The following is a 15,236-nucleotide window of genomic DNA, read 5'->3' as shown; positions in this document are numbered from 1 at the left end:
TCCTTTAGATTCTCGGGTCCTCCGTTCTTTCCCCCTTAGGTTCTTCGTTCACATCGGGGGATAGTCTTGGGTGCTCGCAAGCACTGCTTGGCTCCTGTTTTTTTTTTTGTGCTCAATGGATCTAGCGATCTGAGTGGTCTCTAGCTCAGCCTTGTAGGTTATTTAACTTATGGGCAGTTACTGGGTCCTTTCAGGTTTTTAACCCCTTGTTCTAAGTATTACAGTTTTTCTGTAGGTGTTGGGTTTTTTCAGGCTGTGGTGCCCTTCGAAGGGACCGCTTTCTGTACCCGCCCTTTTGTTTGCATTCAGTGTCCTCTGTAGCTTGGGTATTGTTTTCCCAAAAGTAATTAATGCAGCTGTGGATTCTTCCCGTTTAAGAAGAACTTGGTATCTTTTGTGGAAAAGCAGGGACATAAGTTTAGGAGCCAGCCCATTTCTAGAGCACTATATGGCAGTAGTGTTGCAAGAATGTTATCCATTTGCAAGAGCACTAGATGGCATTACTATTTCCTGCCATGTAGTGCACCCGATGCCTACATTAGGTATCTCTTTAACAAATACCACCTTGGGAACAAAGCAAATTTGATAGAAAAAAAAAAAAAAAAAGTTTTTTTAATTCTATTAATTGGTATGTGTTGTCTGAATCACAGAAGATGTTTTGGGTTTTATATCCCTTTAAGTGACACGACTCGGGACTAACACCATCACCAGATAAGCAAATATAACTGACCATATGCAGATCTATAAATAATGCACATTACTGTAGCACAGATATTTACAAACCAGATTTATTGAATTATCCACTTGGTTTACAGTTGCACTGTCACATCAAACAGGGTTAAACACTGAAGTGCTTTTATTAAGGCACTAATCAAAATACCGAATACAGTTACTGTAATATTGCTACTTCAACCATGTACGGGTTAATATAACCGTTAACCCTCTCAGTAAACCGTATGTTAAAGTGCAAATTATTTCCATAAACTTTTTAAAGAAATATATGCACAGTGATCAGCGGCAAACAAAGCCTGTTTAGTGTGAAATAAATCACACAGATGCTGAGAGAGTTAGCAGCAAATTACATTAACTATTAATTGTGAAATAGATAGAAATATGGCAGCGATCTATATAAAAGTGTTCTTGTTAAGCATATTTGTATATTATGCAAATAACTACCCGAGGCATGTGCCAATCAATCAAAAGAGAACCAATCTGAGCCATAAAATACTTTTTAGTGCATTGACTGAGTGAATCGAAAATTACAACAGGAAGTACAATCAAGCGCAGTTTAAAGAGTAGTCTTCTGTTTTAATTTAATCTCCATTTTTGGGAGAAGAGAGAGAGAAAGAAAGAGAGAGAGAGAGAGAGAGAAAGAAAGAGAGAGAGAGAGAGAGAGAAAGAAAGAGAGAGAGAGAGAGAGAGAGAAAGAAAGAGAGAGAGAGAGAGAGAAAGAGAGAGAGAGATAAAGAGAGAGAGAGAGAGAGAGAGATAAAGAGAGAGAGAGAGATAAAGAGAGAGAGAGAGAGAGAGAGATAAAGAGAGAGAGAGAGAGATAAAGAGAGAGAGAGAGATAAAGAGAGAGAGAGAGAGAGATAAAGAGAGAGAGAGAGAGAGAGAGAGATAAAGAGAGAGAGAGAGAGAGAGATAAAGAGAGAGAGAGAGAGAGATAGATAAAGAGAGAGAGAGAGAGAGATAAAGAGGAGAGAGAGAGAGAGAGAGAGAGAGAGAGAGAGAGAGAGAGAGAGAGAGAGAGAGAGAGAAAGAAAGAAAGAAAGAAAGAAAGAAAGAAAGAAAGAAAGAAAGAGAGAGAGAGAGAGAGACAGACCTATACATATTATATATACTCTCAAATCTCATAAGGGTTAATATATCTAAATGACTACAAATGAGAATTAATTTTTGGTTAGAATACATGAAGAAGCGCTTTTCTTTTCTTTATTGTGGTACAAAAACAGCACCTGCAGCACAATGTAAAACTAAATATTAATCCCTTTCCATATACTCTTGGCCTGGAAAACCATTGAACTATATGATGTTATACACATTTCTGTAATTGTTCCTCTGTAGCTCATCTGATGCCTTTTGCACCTGTGACAAATTGAATATTAAATTATATTTAACATTGTGTTGGGACTGAGAATTTCAATCCAGTAGCCATCTGGGTCTTGAATAAAAGCCAATCCTTTCATTTTTCCTGCAACGAAAAAGAAAATGATATGCAGTTACCATAGCAGATACTTATTTTCACAAATCACAAAGAAATAAAGCATTACAGTAGCAAGTAGTTTGTTTTTCAGAAACATTAAATGTGATCAATATTTATTTATAGGTCACAGTAAAATGGCAGATTAAGGGTCAGGCACATCACTGATCCTAGATTACAATGTGCTTAACCCTTGCATTAAACCTCCTGAGCAAGACATGACTAAGCCAATCCAGCAGAACAACCACAAGTAGCAGCCAATCACGGGATGCGTCTTGCTCCCGAGCTACAATTCTAGCGGTTCCTGAGTGGAATGTTAACCTTTGGAACAGGGTTCAAACACACAGGTAAAGACATAAAAGTACAAAAGGAAAATGTTCCAATATGTTACATGCAAAAAATAGCGCCACAATAACATGGTCTGTGTGTTTTTAACTCCTGCAATGGGGATCACTATATAGTTACTACTGGGAGCTAACTGAACAAATCTAGCGAGCCAATGACAAAAGGCTTATTGAATAGCCACCAAACACCATCTAGGTCCCAGTAGTGCATTGCTGTGCCTAAGTCTACCTAAATATGCTTTTAAACTAAGGATAACAAAAGAATGGAGTAAATTAGAAAATTCTCCTAAAATGATATGCTCTAACTGCAATGTTAACATATAATGCTTTTCCTGCCCCATTAAACACACAATAAGTGCAGTCATGCAGAATGATCTGGTCCAACAATTTACAGCACACATAGTTTTGCGCTAGCGTTTACCTTGAACGTATAGTTTTTGTATAAATCTGCAGGTCTCTATTGCAGGGTATGTACTCCATATTCATCTGTATAGAGCTATCAAACACACTGACTCTTACTAAATAAATTGTATCTTTCCCTGATGTAGTATTAGAGGGGCATTTTTATTAACATAATTCTTTATTGAATACAGATAATCAGGAGACCACAAATTAGCATTGTTTTATTCTTACCATCATCTGCTTTTTTAACAAAGGTTACACCCAGCTCTTCAAACCGACTACATGCAGCGTACACATCAGGAACAGCAAGGCCAATGTGACCTGTAAAGGAAAACAAAATATAACTAAGAACAAACAAACTGGAGGTCACATTTTAACTTACAGGTGTTTTTTTGTTTTGTTTTTTTTACGGTCTAATATGGGTTAATTTAAAGAAAAAAAAATGTATACACCTGTCGGATATTTGGTAGCTATCAATAATGTCAGTGAAAGTAGAACAGTCTGGAGAAAGGTCTACACTTTTCCTTAAAGGGACAGTCTATTCAGAATTAAACTTTCATAATTCAGATAGGGCATGTCATTTTAAACAACTTTCCAATTTACTTACATCATCAAATTTGCTTTGTACTCTTGGTATTCTTAGTTGAAAGCTAAACCTAGGTGGGCTCATATATGAATTTCTAAGCACTTGAAGGCCGCTTCTTATCTGAATACATTTGACAGGTTTTTCCACAACTAGAGGGTGTTATTTTTATCTGTATGGCGCACATGAACTAACGCCACGGGCGTGAGCACAGTGTTAAGTCAGCACTAATTGCCGGAAATCCAAGTCTGTCAAAAGAACTGAGATAAGGAGGCAGGCTGCAGAGGTTTAGATACAAAGGAATCACAGATGTACAAAGTATATTAAAGGGACACTGAACACAATTTTTTTTCTCTTTCACAATTCAGATAGAGCATGCAATTTTAAGCAACTTTCTAATTTACTCCTATTATACATTTTCTTCATTCTCTTGCTATCTTTTTATTTGAAAAGCAAGAATGTAAGTTTAGAAGCCGGCCAATTTTTGGTTCACAACCTGGGTTGTGCTTGCCGATTGGTGGCTAAATGCACCCACCAATAAACAAGTGCTGTCCAGGGTGCTAAACCAAACATTGGCTGGCTCCTTGGCTTACAAATAACGATAGCAATTTCAATAGGAGTAAATTAGAAAGTGGTTTAAAATTGCCTGCTCCATCTGAATCATAAAATAAAAAAAATTAATTAACAATATAATTGTAATTAATTAATATTAATTAATATAACAGCATTGGTTCTGCAAAACTGGGGAATGGGTAATAAAGGGATTATCTTTTTAAAAAACAAACATTTCGAGTAGACTGTCCCTTTAATGCTAAAAATGAAATGCTACTCTAAGTCATAGTTTCTCAACCGTGCTCCTCAAGTACCCTCAACTGGCCAGGTTTTCATTATAGCTGAACTAGTGCACAAGTGAAATAATCAGCTATGGTGTTAACTGATCCGCTGATTACCTGTGCACTGGTTCAGCTATAATGAAAACCTGGCCTGTGACCGTGGTTGAGAAACACTGCTGTAAGTCATCTGATATTTAACACGTTGGTGCTCACAACTTGAACCCAGTATTTGGGTAAATAAAAGCTTCTCCGTTCGTACTGAGCAATCCGTGAGCACTGCCTATGCAGATATCTGTAAAGCAACATCTGATGTCATGTGCTACATATAATATACATATCATTTAATAGTGCAGACCACAACATACCAAACCCCCGAGGGTCAGAGTTCCCACTGTGATAAGGTTTCTCATCATTTTCAGTCCCCCAGTTACTGTCAGGGGAGAAAAAAAAAAGTTCTGAGTATTTACTGTAATGTAATATATTACTATAGCGATACAAAGACAGCAATGCTCTGCATCTAACTGCCCTCTTTACAGCCCATAACTGTTACACTCCATTCATTAAAAGGGACATAAAACCAAACATTGTTCTTTCATGATTCAGACAGAACATACGATTTAAAAACAACTTTCCAAATTACTTCTATTATCAAATAGTCTTTATTTTCTTGTTATCCTTTGTTGAAATGCAGAAAGGTAATATATGTTATAGATTAGAAAGAGCATTAGATGGCAGCACTATTTACGGTTATGTAGTGATGCAGACGTGCACGCTACCCATCTAGAAATCTCTTAAGCAAAGAACAAAGCAACTTTGATAATAGAAGTAAATTGGAAACTTTAAATAAAAAAAATAAATAAAATAATGATGGTTTCATGTCCCTTTAAATTCACTAAGGAAATGTCTACGCTTTGTCCCAACAGATAAACTTGCACTAGTTAGAATATTTAAAGACAACATTGAGACCTAATATAAACCTACACTTCCCACTCATTAACTAGACCTGCTCCCAGGAATTAACTGCATCAGTGTGACAGATAAAGGCTTCTGCAAACAAACGACATCTAAATATCCATAATGTCCTTCATAATGCTCATGTTGTCAACTAGAAAAAAATGTGAATTTAAAAATAGAGCGCTCTAGGCTGGAACAAACGGATTAAACACCAATATGTGTTTAATGATATACACAGCCTTAATCTTGAGTTAAAAAACAAATTTTAATTCAAACAGATAAATTCAAGATTTATAAACAAACAATTGACATTTGCTTTAATAACAATTCATTTATATAATATACAAAAACATAATTTATGCTTACCAGATAAATTCCTTTCCTTCCGGATAGTGAGAGTCCACGGCTTCATTCCTTACTGTTGGGAAATACAACACCTGGCCACCAAGAGGCAGCAAAGACACCCCAGCCAAAGACTTAACTATCCCTCCCACTTCCTCATTAACCCAGTCATTCTGCCGAGGGAACAAGGAAAAGTAGGAGAAACATTAGGGTATAAATGGTGCCAGAAGAATAAAATAAATAGGGGACCGCCCATAGACAAGAAAAAACGGACGGGGGCAGTGGACTCTCCCTATCCCGAAAGAAAGAAATTTATCTGGTAACCATAGATTATGCTTTCCTTCCTAAGATAGTGAGAGTCCACAGCTTCATTTCTTACTTTTAGGAAAACTATACCCAAGCTCCAGAGGACACTGAATGAATAACAGGAGGTAACAAAAATTAAGAGGCAGACCCTATTCTGAGGGCACCACAGCCTGCAAAACTTTTCTCCCGAAAGCTGCTTCTGCCGAAGCAAAAACATCAAACTTGTAAAATTTTGAAAAAATTATGTAAGGAGGACCAGGTAGCCGCCTTACAAATCTGATCCATAGAGGCCTCATTCTTAAAGGCCCAAGAAGAAGCCACTGCTCTAGTGGAATGAGCCATTATCCTCTCAGTAGGACGATGTCCCGCTGTCTCGTAAGCTAAGCGGATGACACTACTTAAGCAAAAAGATAGGGAAGTTGAAGTAGCCTTCTGCCCCTTACGCTTCCCCGAATAAACAAGGAGGAAGATTGTCTAAACTCCTTAGTAGCCTGAAGATAGAACTTCAAGGCGCAACCCACATCCAAATTGTGAAGTAAGCGTTCCTTCGATGAATGAGGATTAGGACACAAGGAAGGAACCACAATCTCCTGATTGATGTTGCGATCTGACACAACCTTAGGAAGAAAACCTAATTGAGTACGTAAAACTGCCTTAGCTGCATGAAAAAAAAGGAAATTTATGCTTACCTGATAAATTTATTTCTTTTACAATATGACGAGTCCACGGATTTCATCCTTACTTGTGGGATTTATCCTCCTGCTGACAGGAAGTGGCAAAGAGCACCACAGCAGAGCTGTATATATAGCTCCTCACTTCCCTCCCAATCCAGTCATTCGACCGAAGTTAGGAAGAGAAAGGAAAAGCCAAAAGGTGCAGAGGTGACTGAAGTTTAATAAAAATAAGCCTCTCTTAAAAATGACAGGGTGGGCCGTGGACTCATCATATTGTAAAAGAAATAAAATTTATCAGGTAAGCATAAATTTACTTTTACAAAGATATGACGAGTCCACAGATTTCATCCTTACTTGTGGAATACCAATACCAAAGCTATAGGACACGGGTGAAAGGGAGGGACAAGACAGGAACCTAAACGGAAGGCACCACTGCTTGAAGAACCTCTCTCCCAAAAACAGCCTCAGAAGAAGCAAAAGTATCAAATTTGTAAAATTTTGAAAAAGTGTGAAGAGACGACCAAGTTGAAGCCTTGCAAATCTGTTCAACAGAAGGATCATTTTTAAATGCCCATGAGGAAGCCACAGTCCTAGTAGAATGAGCCGTAATTCTTTCAGGAGGCTGCTGTCCAGCAGTCTCATATGCCAGACGGATGATACTCTTCAGCCAAAAAGAAAGAGGTAGCCGTAGCTTTCTGACCCCCTACGCTGTCCATAATAAACAATGAATAATGAAGATGATTGATGGAAATCCTTAGTCGCCTGCAAGTAAAACTTCAAGGCACGGACCACGTCCAGGTTATGCAACTTACGCTCCTTCTTAGGAGGATTAGGACATAATGAAGGAACAACAATTTCCTGATTAATATTCTTATTAGAAACAACCTTAGGAAGGAAACCAAGTTTGGTACGTAAAACCACCTAATCAGAATGGAAGATAAGGTAAGGGGAATCACATTGTAATGCTGAAAGCTCAGAAACTCTACGAGCAGAAGAAATAGCAACCAAAAACACTTTCCAAGATAACAGCTTAATATCTATGGAATGCATGGGTTCAAACAGAACCCCTTGAAGAATATTAAGAACTAAATTCAAACTCCAGGGTGGAGCAATTGGTCTAAACACAGGCTTAAACGTTTGTGTAGTAAAATTGACAAAGCAGAGATCTGTCCCTTTAAGGAACTCGCTGATAACCCTTTCTCCAATCCTTCTTGGAGAAAAGACAGAATTCTGGGAATCCCAACTCTACTCCATGAGTAGCCCTTGGATTCATATAAAAAAAAAAAAAGGATATTTACGGCATATCTTCCTAGTAACAGGCTTACGTGCCTGAATCAAAGTATCAATAACCGAATCAGAGAACTCCCGCTTAGATAAAATTAAGCGTTCAATCTCCAAGCAGTCAGTTGTAGAGAAACTAGATTTGGGTGCTGGAAGGGTCCCTGAATGAGAAGGTCCTGCCTCAATGGAAGCTTCCACGGCGGCAGAGAGGACATGTCCACTAGATCGACATACCAAGTCCTGCAAGGCCACGCAGGCGCGATTAGAATTACTGAAGCCCTCTCCTGCTAGATCTGAGCAATCACCCGAGGCAGGAGAACAAACGGTGGAAACACATAAGCTAGGTTGAACGTCCAAGGTACTGCCAAGGCATCTTTCAGTTCGGCCTGAGGATCCCTTGACCTGGACCCATATCTTGGAAGCTTGGCATTCTGTCGAGATGCCATCAGATCCAACTCCGGTCTGCTCCCACTCCCCCGGATGAAACGTCTGTCTGCTTAAGAAGTCTGCTTCCCAGTTGTCCACTCCTGGGATGTAGATTGCTGACAGACAACAAGAGTAGGCCTCCGCCCACCAAATTATCTTGGATACCTCTGTCATCGCTATGGAACTCCTTGTTCCCCCTGATGATTGATGTAAGCCACAGTCGTGATGTTGTCCGACTGAAAACTAATGAACTGAGGCCATGCCTGAAGCGCATTGAATATTGCTCTCAATTTCAGAATATTTATTGGAAGAAGTGACTCCGACTGAGTCCACACACCCTGAGCCTTCAGGGAATTCCAGACTGCACCCCAACCTAGAAGGCTGGTGTCCGTCACTATCACCCACGATGGTCTGCGGAAGCACATCCCTTGGGACAGATGATCCTGAGACAACCACCAAAGAAGAGAGTCTTTTATCCTGTTCCAGATTTATCTGAGGACACAAATTTGTATAATCCCCATTCCACTGTCCGAGCATGCTCAGCTGTAGCAATTCTGAGATTAAAACGAGCAAACGGAATGATGTCCATTGCTGCACCATCAATCCAATTACCTCCATGCACTAGGCCACTGATGGCCGAGGATTGGACTGAAGGGCTCGGCATGTATTCAGAATCTTTAACTTTCTGACCTGTGTCAAGAAGATTTTCATGGATACAGAATCTATTAGAGTTCCCAGGAAGGGAACCTTGGTCTGTGGAATTAATGAACTCTTTTCTAGATTCACCTTCAACCCATGAGTCCTCAGAAAAGACAGGACCATGTCTGTGTGAGACTTTGTCGGATGGTAAGACAACGCCTGGATCAGAATATCTTCCAGATAAGGCGCCACTGCAATACCCCGCGGCCTGAGAACTGCCAAAAGGGACCCTAGGACCTTCGTGAAGATCCTGGGGTGCTGTGGCCAACCCGAAGGAAGAGCCACAAACTGAAAATGTTTGTCCAGGAAGGCAAACCTTAGGAACTGATGATGATCCTTGTGGATAGGAATATGAAGGTATGCATCCTTCAAGTCCATGGTAGTCATATATTGATCCTCCTGGATCAATGGCAGAATTGTGCAAATAGTCTCCATCTTGAATGATGGGACTCTGAGAAACTTGTTTAGACTCTTTAGATCTAAAATGGGTCGAAACATGCCCTTCCTTTTTGGGAAAAAAAGAAAAGATTTGAGTAAAACCCCTGTCCCTGCTCCAGGACGAATTACTCCCATAGTAGAGAAGTCTTTTCTACACAACGTAAGAACGCCTCTCTTTATGTCTGGTCTGCAGACAACCGTGAAAGAAGAAACCTCCCCTTTGGGAGAGAACCTTTGAATTCCAGCTGATACCCTTGGGACACGATTTCCAGTGTCCAAGGATCCTGTACATCTCTTACCCAAGCCTGGGCAAAGAGAGAAAGGCTGCCCTCTACTAGATCTGGTCCTGGATCGGGGGCCGCCCCTTCATGCTGTCTTCGTAGCAGTAGCGGACTTCTTGGGCTGTTTACCCTTGTTCCAAGCCTGGTTGGGTCTCCAGACAGCCTTTGCCTGAGCAAAATTCCCTTCCTGCTTGGCGGAAGAAGAGGGGACTCCTTTAAAGTTCCGAAAGAAACGAAAATTATTCAGTTTAACCCACAGTTTAGCAGTTCTATCCTGAGGTAGGAGGAGATGACCCTTACCTCCCGTAACGTCAGAAATGATCAAGTCAGGCCCAAATAGGGTTTTCCCTTTGAAAGGGATAGCCAAAAGCTTAGACTTAGATGACACATCAGCAGACCAAGATTTTAACCATAACGCTCTACGCGCTAAAATGGCAAATCCAGCATTCTTAGCCGCCAGCTTGGCAATCTAAAAGGCGGCATCTGTAATAAAAGAATTAGCCAGCTTAAGAGCCTTAATTCTGTTTAAAACAGAACAGCGTCAGATATAGGATACATTTTTTTGAAATTAGGAGAGGGTGAAAACGGGATACCCGGTCTGTCCCATTCCCTCTTAATAATCTCCAAGATTCTCTTAGGAGGTACCTGCTTACACTGACGTTTTTCCAGTTCCTAAGTATTTGTCCATCTTACACAATTTCTCTGGTGGAACCACAATAGGGTCACAGTCATCCAGAGTCGCTAAAACCTCCCTAAGTAACAGACGGAGGTGCTCTAACTTGAAATTTAAAGGACACGACGTCCGAGTCCGTCTGAGGTAATGCACTTCTCGAATCGGAAAGCTCCCCCTCAGACAGAAGTTCCCTGACCCCCAAATCAGATCCCTGTGAGGGTACATCGGAAATAGCTAACAACGCATCAGAAGGCTCATGCAAATTGACCTCTGTTCTACTGCGTTTACCCTGTAACACTGGCAACTTAGATAATACCTCTGCAAGGGTAGTTGACATAACTGCAGCCATATCCTGCAGAGTAAATTAATTAGACGCGGTTGGAGAACCAGGCATCGCTTGGGTGGGCGTTAAAGGTTGTGACGCTTGGGGAGAAGTTAGCGGTATACCTTTATTCTCCTCAGACTGAGAATCATCCTTAGACATATTTTCTTTACATAAAATTTGTGCTTTACATTGTAAGGCCCTCTCAGTACAGGAGGGACAAAAAGATAGAGGGGGTTCTACAGTGGCATCTAAACACATACATGTTAAACAGATTAGCAATTCCAAAATTAGTCGTTTATAAAACAAATCTTTTATCTCTGAATTATATTATAGCCAAAAAATGCAGGAAAAAAAAAATAAAAAAAAAAAAATGTACTGCACCTTTAAATTTTAAAAGAGCAACTATTTTTCTGAAAACTTCAAAAACGGTTTTATGGTAATAAAAATATTTTTATAATTGTCCCAAACACTCTAACAGTATTGTATAGTTTGCAAAGTAAGACAGATCAATAAGATAACGTCTGTCACAAGAATAAAAAATAATATTTTATTAAACCTCTGCACCACGCCACAGCACTGCTGTGGCACCTACCTGCCCCCGGAATTAACACAGCTGCCGTTCGAGAAGCCTGTCAGGTCCTTAGCAGCTCCGGATAATGTAGGCCCCACAACAGATCAGGACTCTAACGTCCACACGATCCGGTTATGCTGCGCGTCTGAGCAAACGAAACAAGGCCCCGCCCACCGTGGGCGTCATACCAGCTCAGCAAGGCCCGCATGGGTCTGAGTTTACAAAAACAAAAACATGTCTGATAATATAAGCCATGTGCTCTCTATAATATCAGGTACCTACGGCCAGTGTATACCCAACAACCTTAAATAAAACCGCAACTCCCAGCATCTAAAACAAGCCCATAATAAAAACAAGGCACATTGTACAAACTTTGTCAAAATAAAATAAAAAATAAGGGATTCCAGGTACTTTAACATTTTACACATAATGTATACTGCTTACCCCTACCCATAAGGTAAAAATGTCAGCCTGGTCTGTGCATCAAGTCTCCCAGAAACTTAAAAGGCCTGATCATACCTCAAAGTTGCTTGTAGCAAGACATCGTTCTCCACACTGAAGATTTTCTTTCACTACCTTCAGATGCTGTGGGAACTATCATGGATCTTAGACAACCTTTCTTAAGATCATCAACATCAGTACAGAAAACCAAATGTCCCCACTCCTCTTAGGAAGTAAGGAACTGACAATTTTCTCCCTGAGAAAAATAGTACTCCCTGCCACCATTTTAAAATAAAAAATTCTTAATTGAAGAAAATAAAACTAACACCTCACTTTACCTCTTCCTAGTACTAACAAGGCAAAGAGAATGACTGGATTGGGAGGGAAGGGAGGAGCTATATATACAGCTCTGCTGTGGTGCTCTTTGCCACTTACCGTCAGCAGGAGGATAAATCCCACAAGGATGAAATCAGTGGACTCGTCATATCTTTGTAAAAGAAAAAAAAAAAAAAATATACCAGATAAGGGGGCTCACATTGCAAAGCAGAGATCTCAGAAACTCTGCACACAAAGGCAATAGCCATTAAAAAGAAAAAACTTCCAAGATAATTTAATGTCAACGGAATGCAGAGGCTCCAACGGAACCTGTTGCAAAACCCGAAGAAGACTACTTAGGCTCCAAGGAGGAGCCCCAGATCCAAACACAGGTCTGATCCTAATCAGAGCCTTAACAGAGGATTGCACGCTTGGAAGCTCAGCCAGTCTCTTGTGCAATAAAACCGACAGGGCCAAAATCTGTCCCCTCAGGGAACTAGCAGAAAGGCCCTTCTCCAGCCCATCCTGGTGAAAAGGTAAGATCCTGGCAACCTTAAATCTCTGCCAGGAAAATTCACGCTCTTCACAATAGAATAAGTAGGTCCTCCACACCTTGTGGTAGATACACTGAGTAACTGGTTTACGAGCTTGAATAAGAGTATCAATGACACTCTCAGAGAAACCTCTGTTGGCTAAGACTAAGCGTTCAATCTCCACACAGTGTCAGCCTCAGAGAATCTATATTTTGATTAACAAATGGACCTTGTATCAGCAGGTCTCTTCGAGAAGGTAACATCCCCACAACCCACGTCCTTCGCGGCCACGATGGAGCAATCAGGATTACAGATACCCGCTCCTGCTTGATGCGGGCCACCACTCGAGGAAGAAGCGGCAATGGAGGAAAAAGATATAGGAGTTTGAACCTCCAGGGTACTGCTAGGTGCATCTATTAGATCCGCTTTGAGATCCTCGACCTGTACCTGGGTATGGAGACGGGACGCCATGAGATCTATCTCTGGCGTCTCCCACTTGCTGCATATCTCAAACACCTCAGGATGGAAGGATTGCCTGCTGAGAAAATCCACCTCCCAGTCCTCCACACCCAGAATGTGGATTGCTGACAGTGAACAGCTGTGGGGGGCCTCCGCCCACTCCAGAATCTGAGATACTTCCTTCATCGCCAAGGAACTTATCGTTTCCCCTCTGATGGCTGATGTAAGCCACCAAGGTTATATTGTCTGATTGGAATCTGATAAACTGGGACAAACGCAGAAGTGGCCAAGCCATGAAGACTGCCCGTAGTTCCAAAATATTGATCGGGGGAAGGACTCCTGAGTCCACAACCCCTGTGCCTTCCTAGCACCCCAAACAGCTCCCCATCCGGATAGGCTTGCGTCCGTAGTCACAATCTCCCAGGATGGTCTTAAGAAGCATGTCCCTCTGGACAGAGCCATCAAGAGAGCGATTCTCTCGACCGGCTGTTTAATACAATCTGTTGAGACAGATCTTAAAATGATTGCCGTTCAACTGCCTCAGCATGCACAGTTGTAAAGGTCTGAGACAAACCTGGCAAAAGGAATGATGTCTATGCAGGACACCATGAGACCAATAACCTCCATACACTGAGCCACAGAGGGACTCAAGGAGGTTCAGAGGGCAAGACATGCCAAAGTTAGCTTGCAACGTCTCTGGTCTGTTAGACTCCATATCCATGAGGATATTTCTATTATAGTACCCAGGAATTCCACCCTGGTACTTGGGATAAGAGAACTCTTTTCCAAGTTTATCTTCCATCCATGTGATCGAAGAAGACTGAGAAGGGACTTCGAGAATTCTTCTGCAAGATGAAAGGATGGTGCTTGCAAAAGAATATCATCCAAGTATGGGGCTACTGCAATATCCTGAGCTCTGGCAACGGCTAGAAGCGCCCCCCGAACATTCGTAAAGATTCTTGGAGCAGTAGCTAGGCCAAACGGAAGGGCAATGATAAACTGGAAGTGCTGGTCCAGGAATGCAAACCTCAGGAACTGAAAGTGTTCCCTGTGGATTGGAACATGAAGGTTAGCGTCCTTCAGATCTATAGTGGTCATAAACTGGCCTTCCTGAATTAAAGGAAGGATAGACCTTATCGTCTCCATCTTGAAGGAAGGGACACTGAGAAATTTAAGCACTTTAGGTCCAGAAATGGGCAAATTTTCCTCGTTCTTTGGGACCACGAAAAGGTTTGAATAAAACCCCAAACCTCTTTCTTTGATAGGCACCGGGACAACTCCTAAGGAGGATAGATCCTGAACGCACCCTAGAAAGGCATCCCTATTTTCTAGTCCGGTAGACAGATTCGAGAGAAGGAATCTGCCCCTTAGCGGATGAGATTGGAAGCCTATCTTGTATCTCTGAGATACCACATCCAGGACCCACAGATCCTGTACGTACTTTAATTAGGCGTCTGAAAAAAAAAAAAAAAAAAAAAAAAAAAAAAAAAGAGACAGTCTGCCCCTACACAATCCGATCCAGGATTGGTGGCCACCCCTTCATGCAGATTTTTTTCTGGCAGGCTTCTTATTCTGCTTGGATTTATTGCAGGACTGAGCCGGCTTCCATGTACTCGGGTTGCTCGGGCTTGGAGGAGGATTGTTGGGATTTGTCAGAACGAAAAATTAGAAGATTGTCGTCCCCTTAGACTTGATCTTATCTTGCGGTAGGATGGCCTCCGGTAACCGTTAGAAATAATGGAGTCTAGGCCTGCACCAAATAAAATCTTTCCCCGGTGGGCTAGGACCACAAAGCCAGAGGCCTTTGCATTTAGGGGAATTATTTGCATGTTCGCATCACAGATAAAAGAATTAGCAATTCTCAGAGCTTTAATTCTGTCTTGAATATCCTCGAAGGGAGATTCCACCTCAATGAGTTCCGACAAAGTCGCACCAGTAGGTAGCCGCTGCGGAAACTGCAGCCACCGGTTGAAACAAAAATCCTGTATGTTGAAACATCTTTCTCAGAAAGGTTTCCATTTTCTTATCCATCGGCTCTCTGAACAAAGAACTATCCTCAAGAGGTATAGTAGTACGTTTTAGCAAGTGTAGAGGTAGCACCATCCCACCTTAGAATAGAGCCCCACAAATCCAGTTGAGAGTCTGGGACCAAC

The 15,236-nt window shown here is 41.3% G+C and overlaps 1 protein-coding gene across 1 annotated transcript in view; it reads right to left on the bottom strand.

Annotated features, from left to right (window-relative positions):
- Nucleotides 1-772: 772 nt before the first annotated feature.
- GLO1 (glyoxalase I) overlaps nucleotides 773-15,236 on the bottom strand; it is a 75,438-nt gene continuing 60,974 nt past the window's right edge. Inside the window, exons 4-6 of the mRNA XM_053712683.1 lie at nucleotides 4,731-4,795; nucleotides 3,181-3,270; nucleotides 773-2,194 (exon numbers count right to left, since the gene is read on the bottom strand). Of these exons, the coding sequence (XP_053568658.1) occupies nucleotides 2,106-2,194; nucleotides 3,181-3,270; nucleotides 4,731-4,795 (244 nt within the window). The 3' untranslated portion in view covers nucleotides 773-2,105. The remainder of the gene's footprint in view (nucleotides 2,195-3,180; nucleotides 3,271-4,730; nucleotides 4,796-15,236) is intronic.

Source organism: Bombina bombina, chromosome 4 (assembly GCF_027579735.1).
Source record: "Bombina bombina isolate aBomBom1 chromosome 4, aBomBom1.pri, whole genome shotgun sequence".
Taxonomy (NCBI): Eukaryota; Metazoa; Chordata; class Amphibia; order Anura; family Bombinatoridae; genus Bombina; species Bombina bombina.
Note: the sequence above shows the minus strand (reverse complement) of the source record. Positions and strands in the feature narration are given on the sequence as shown.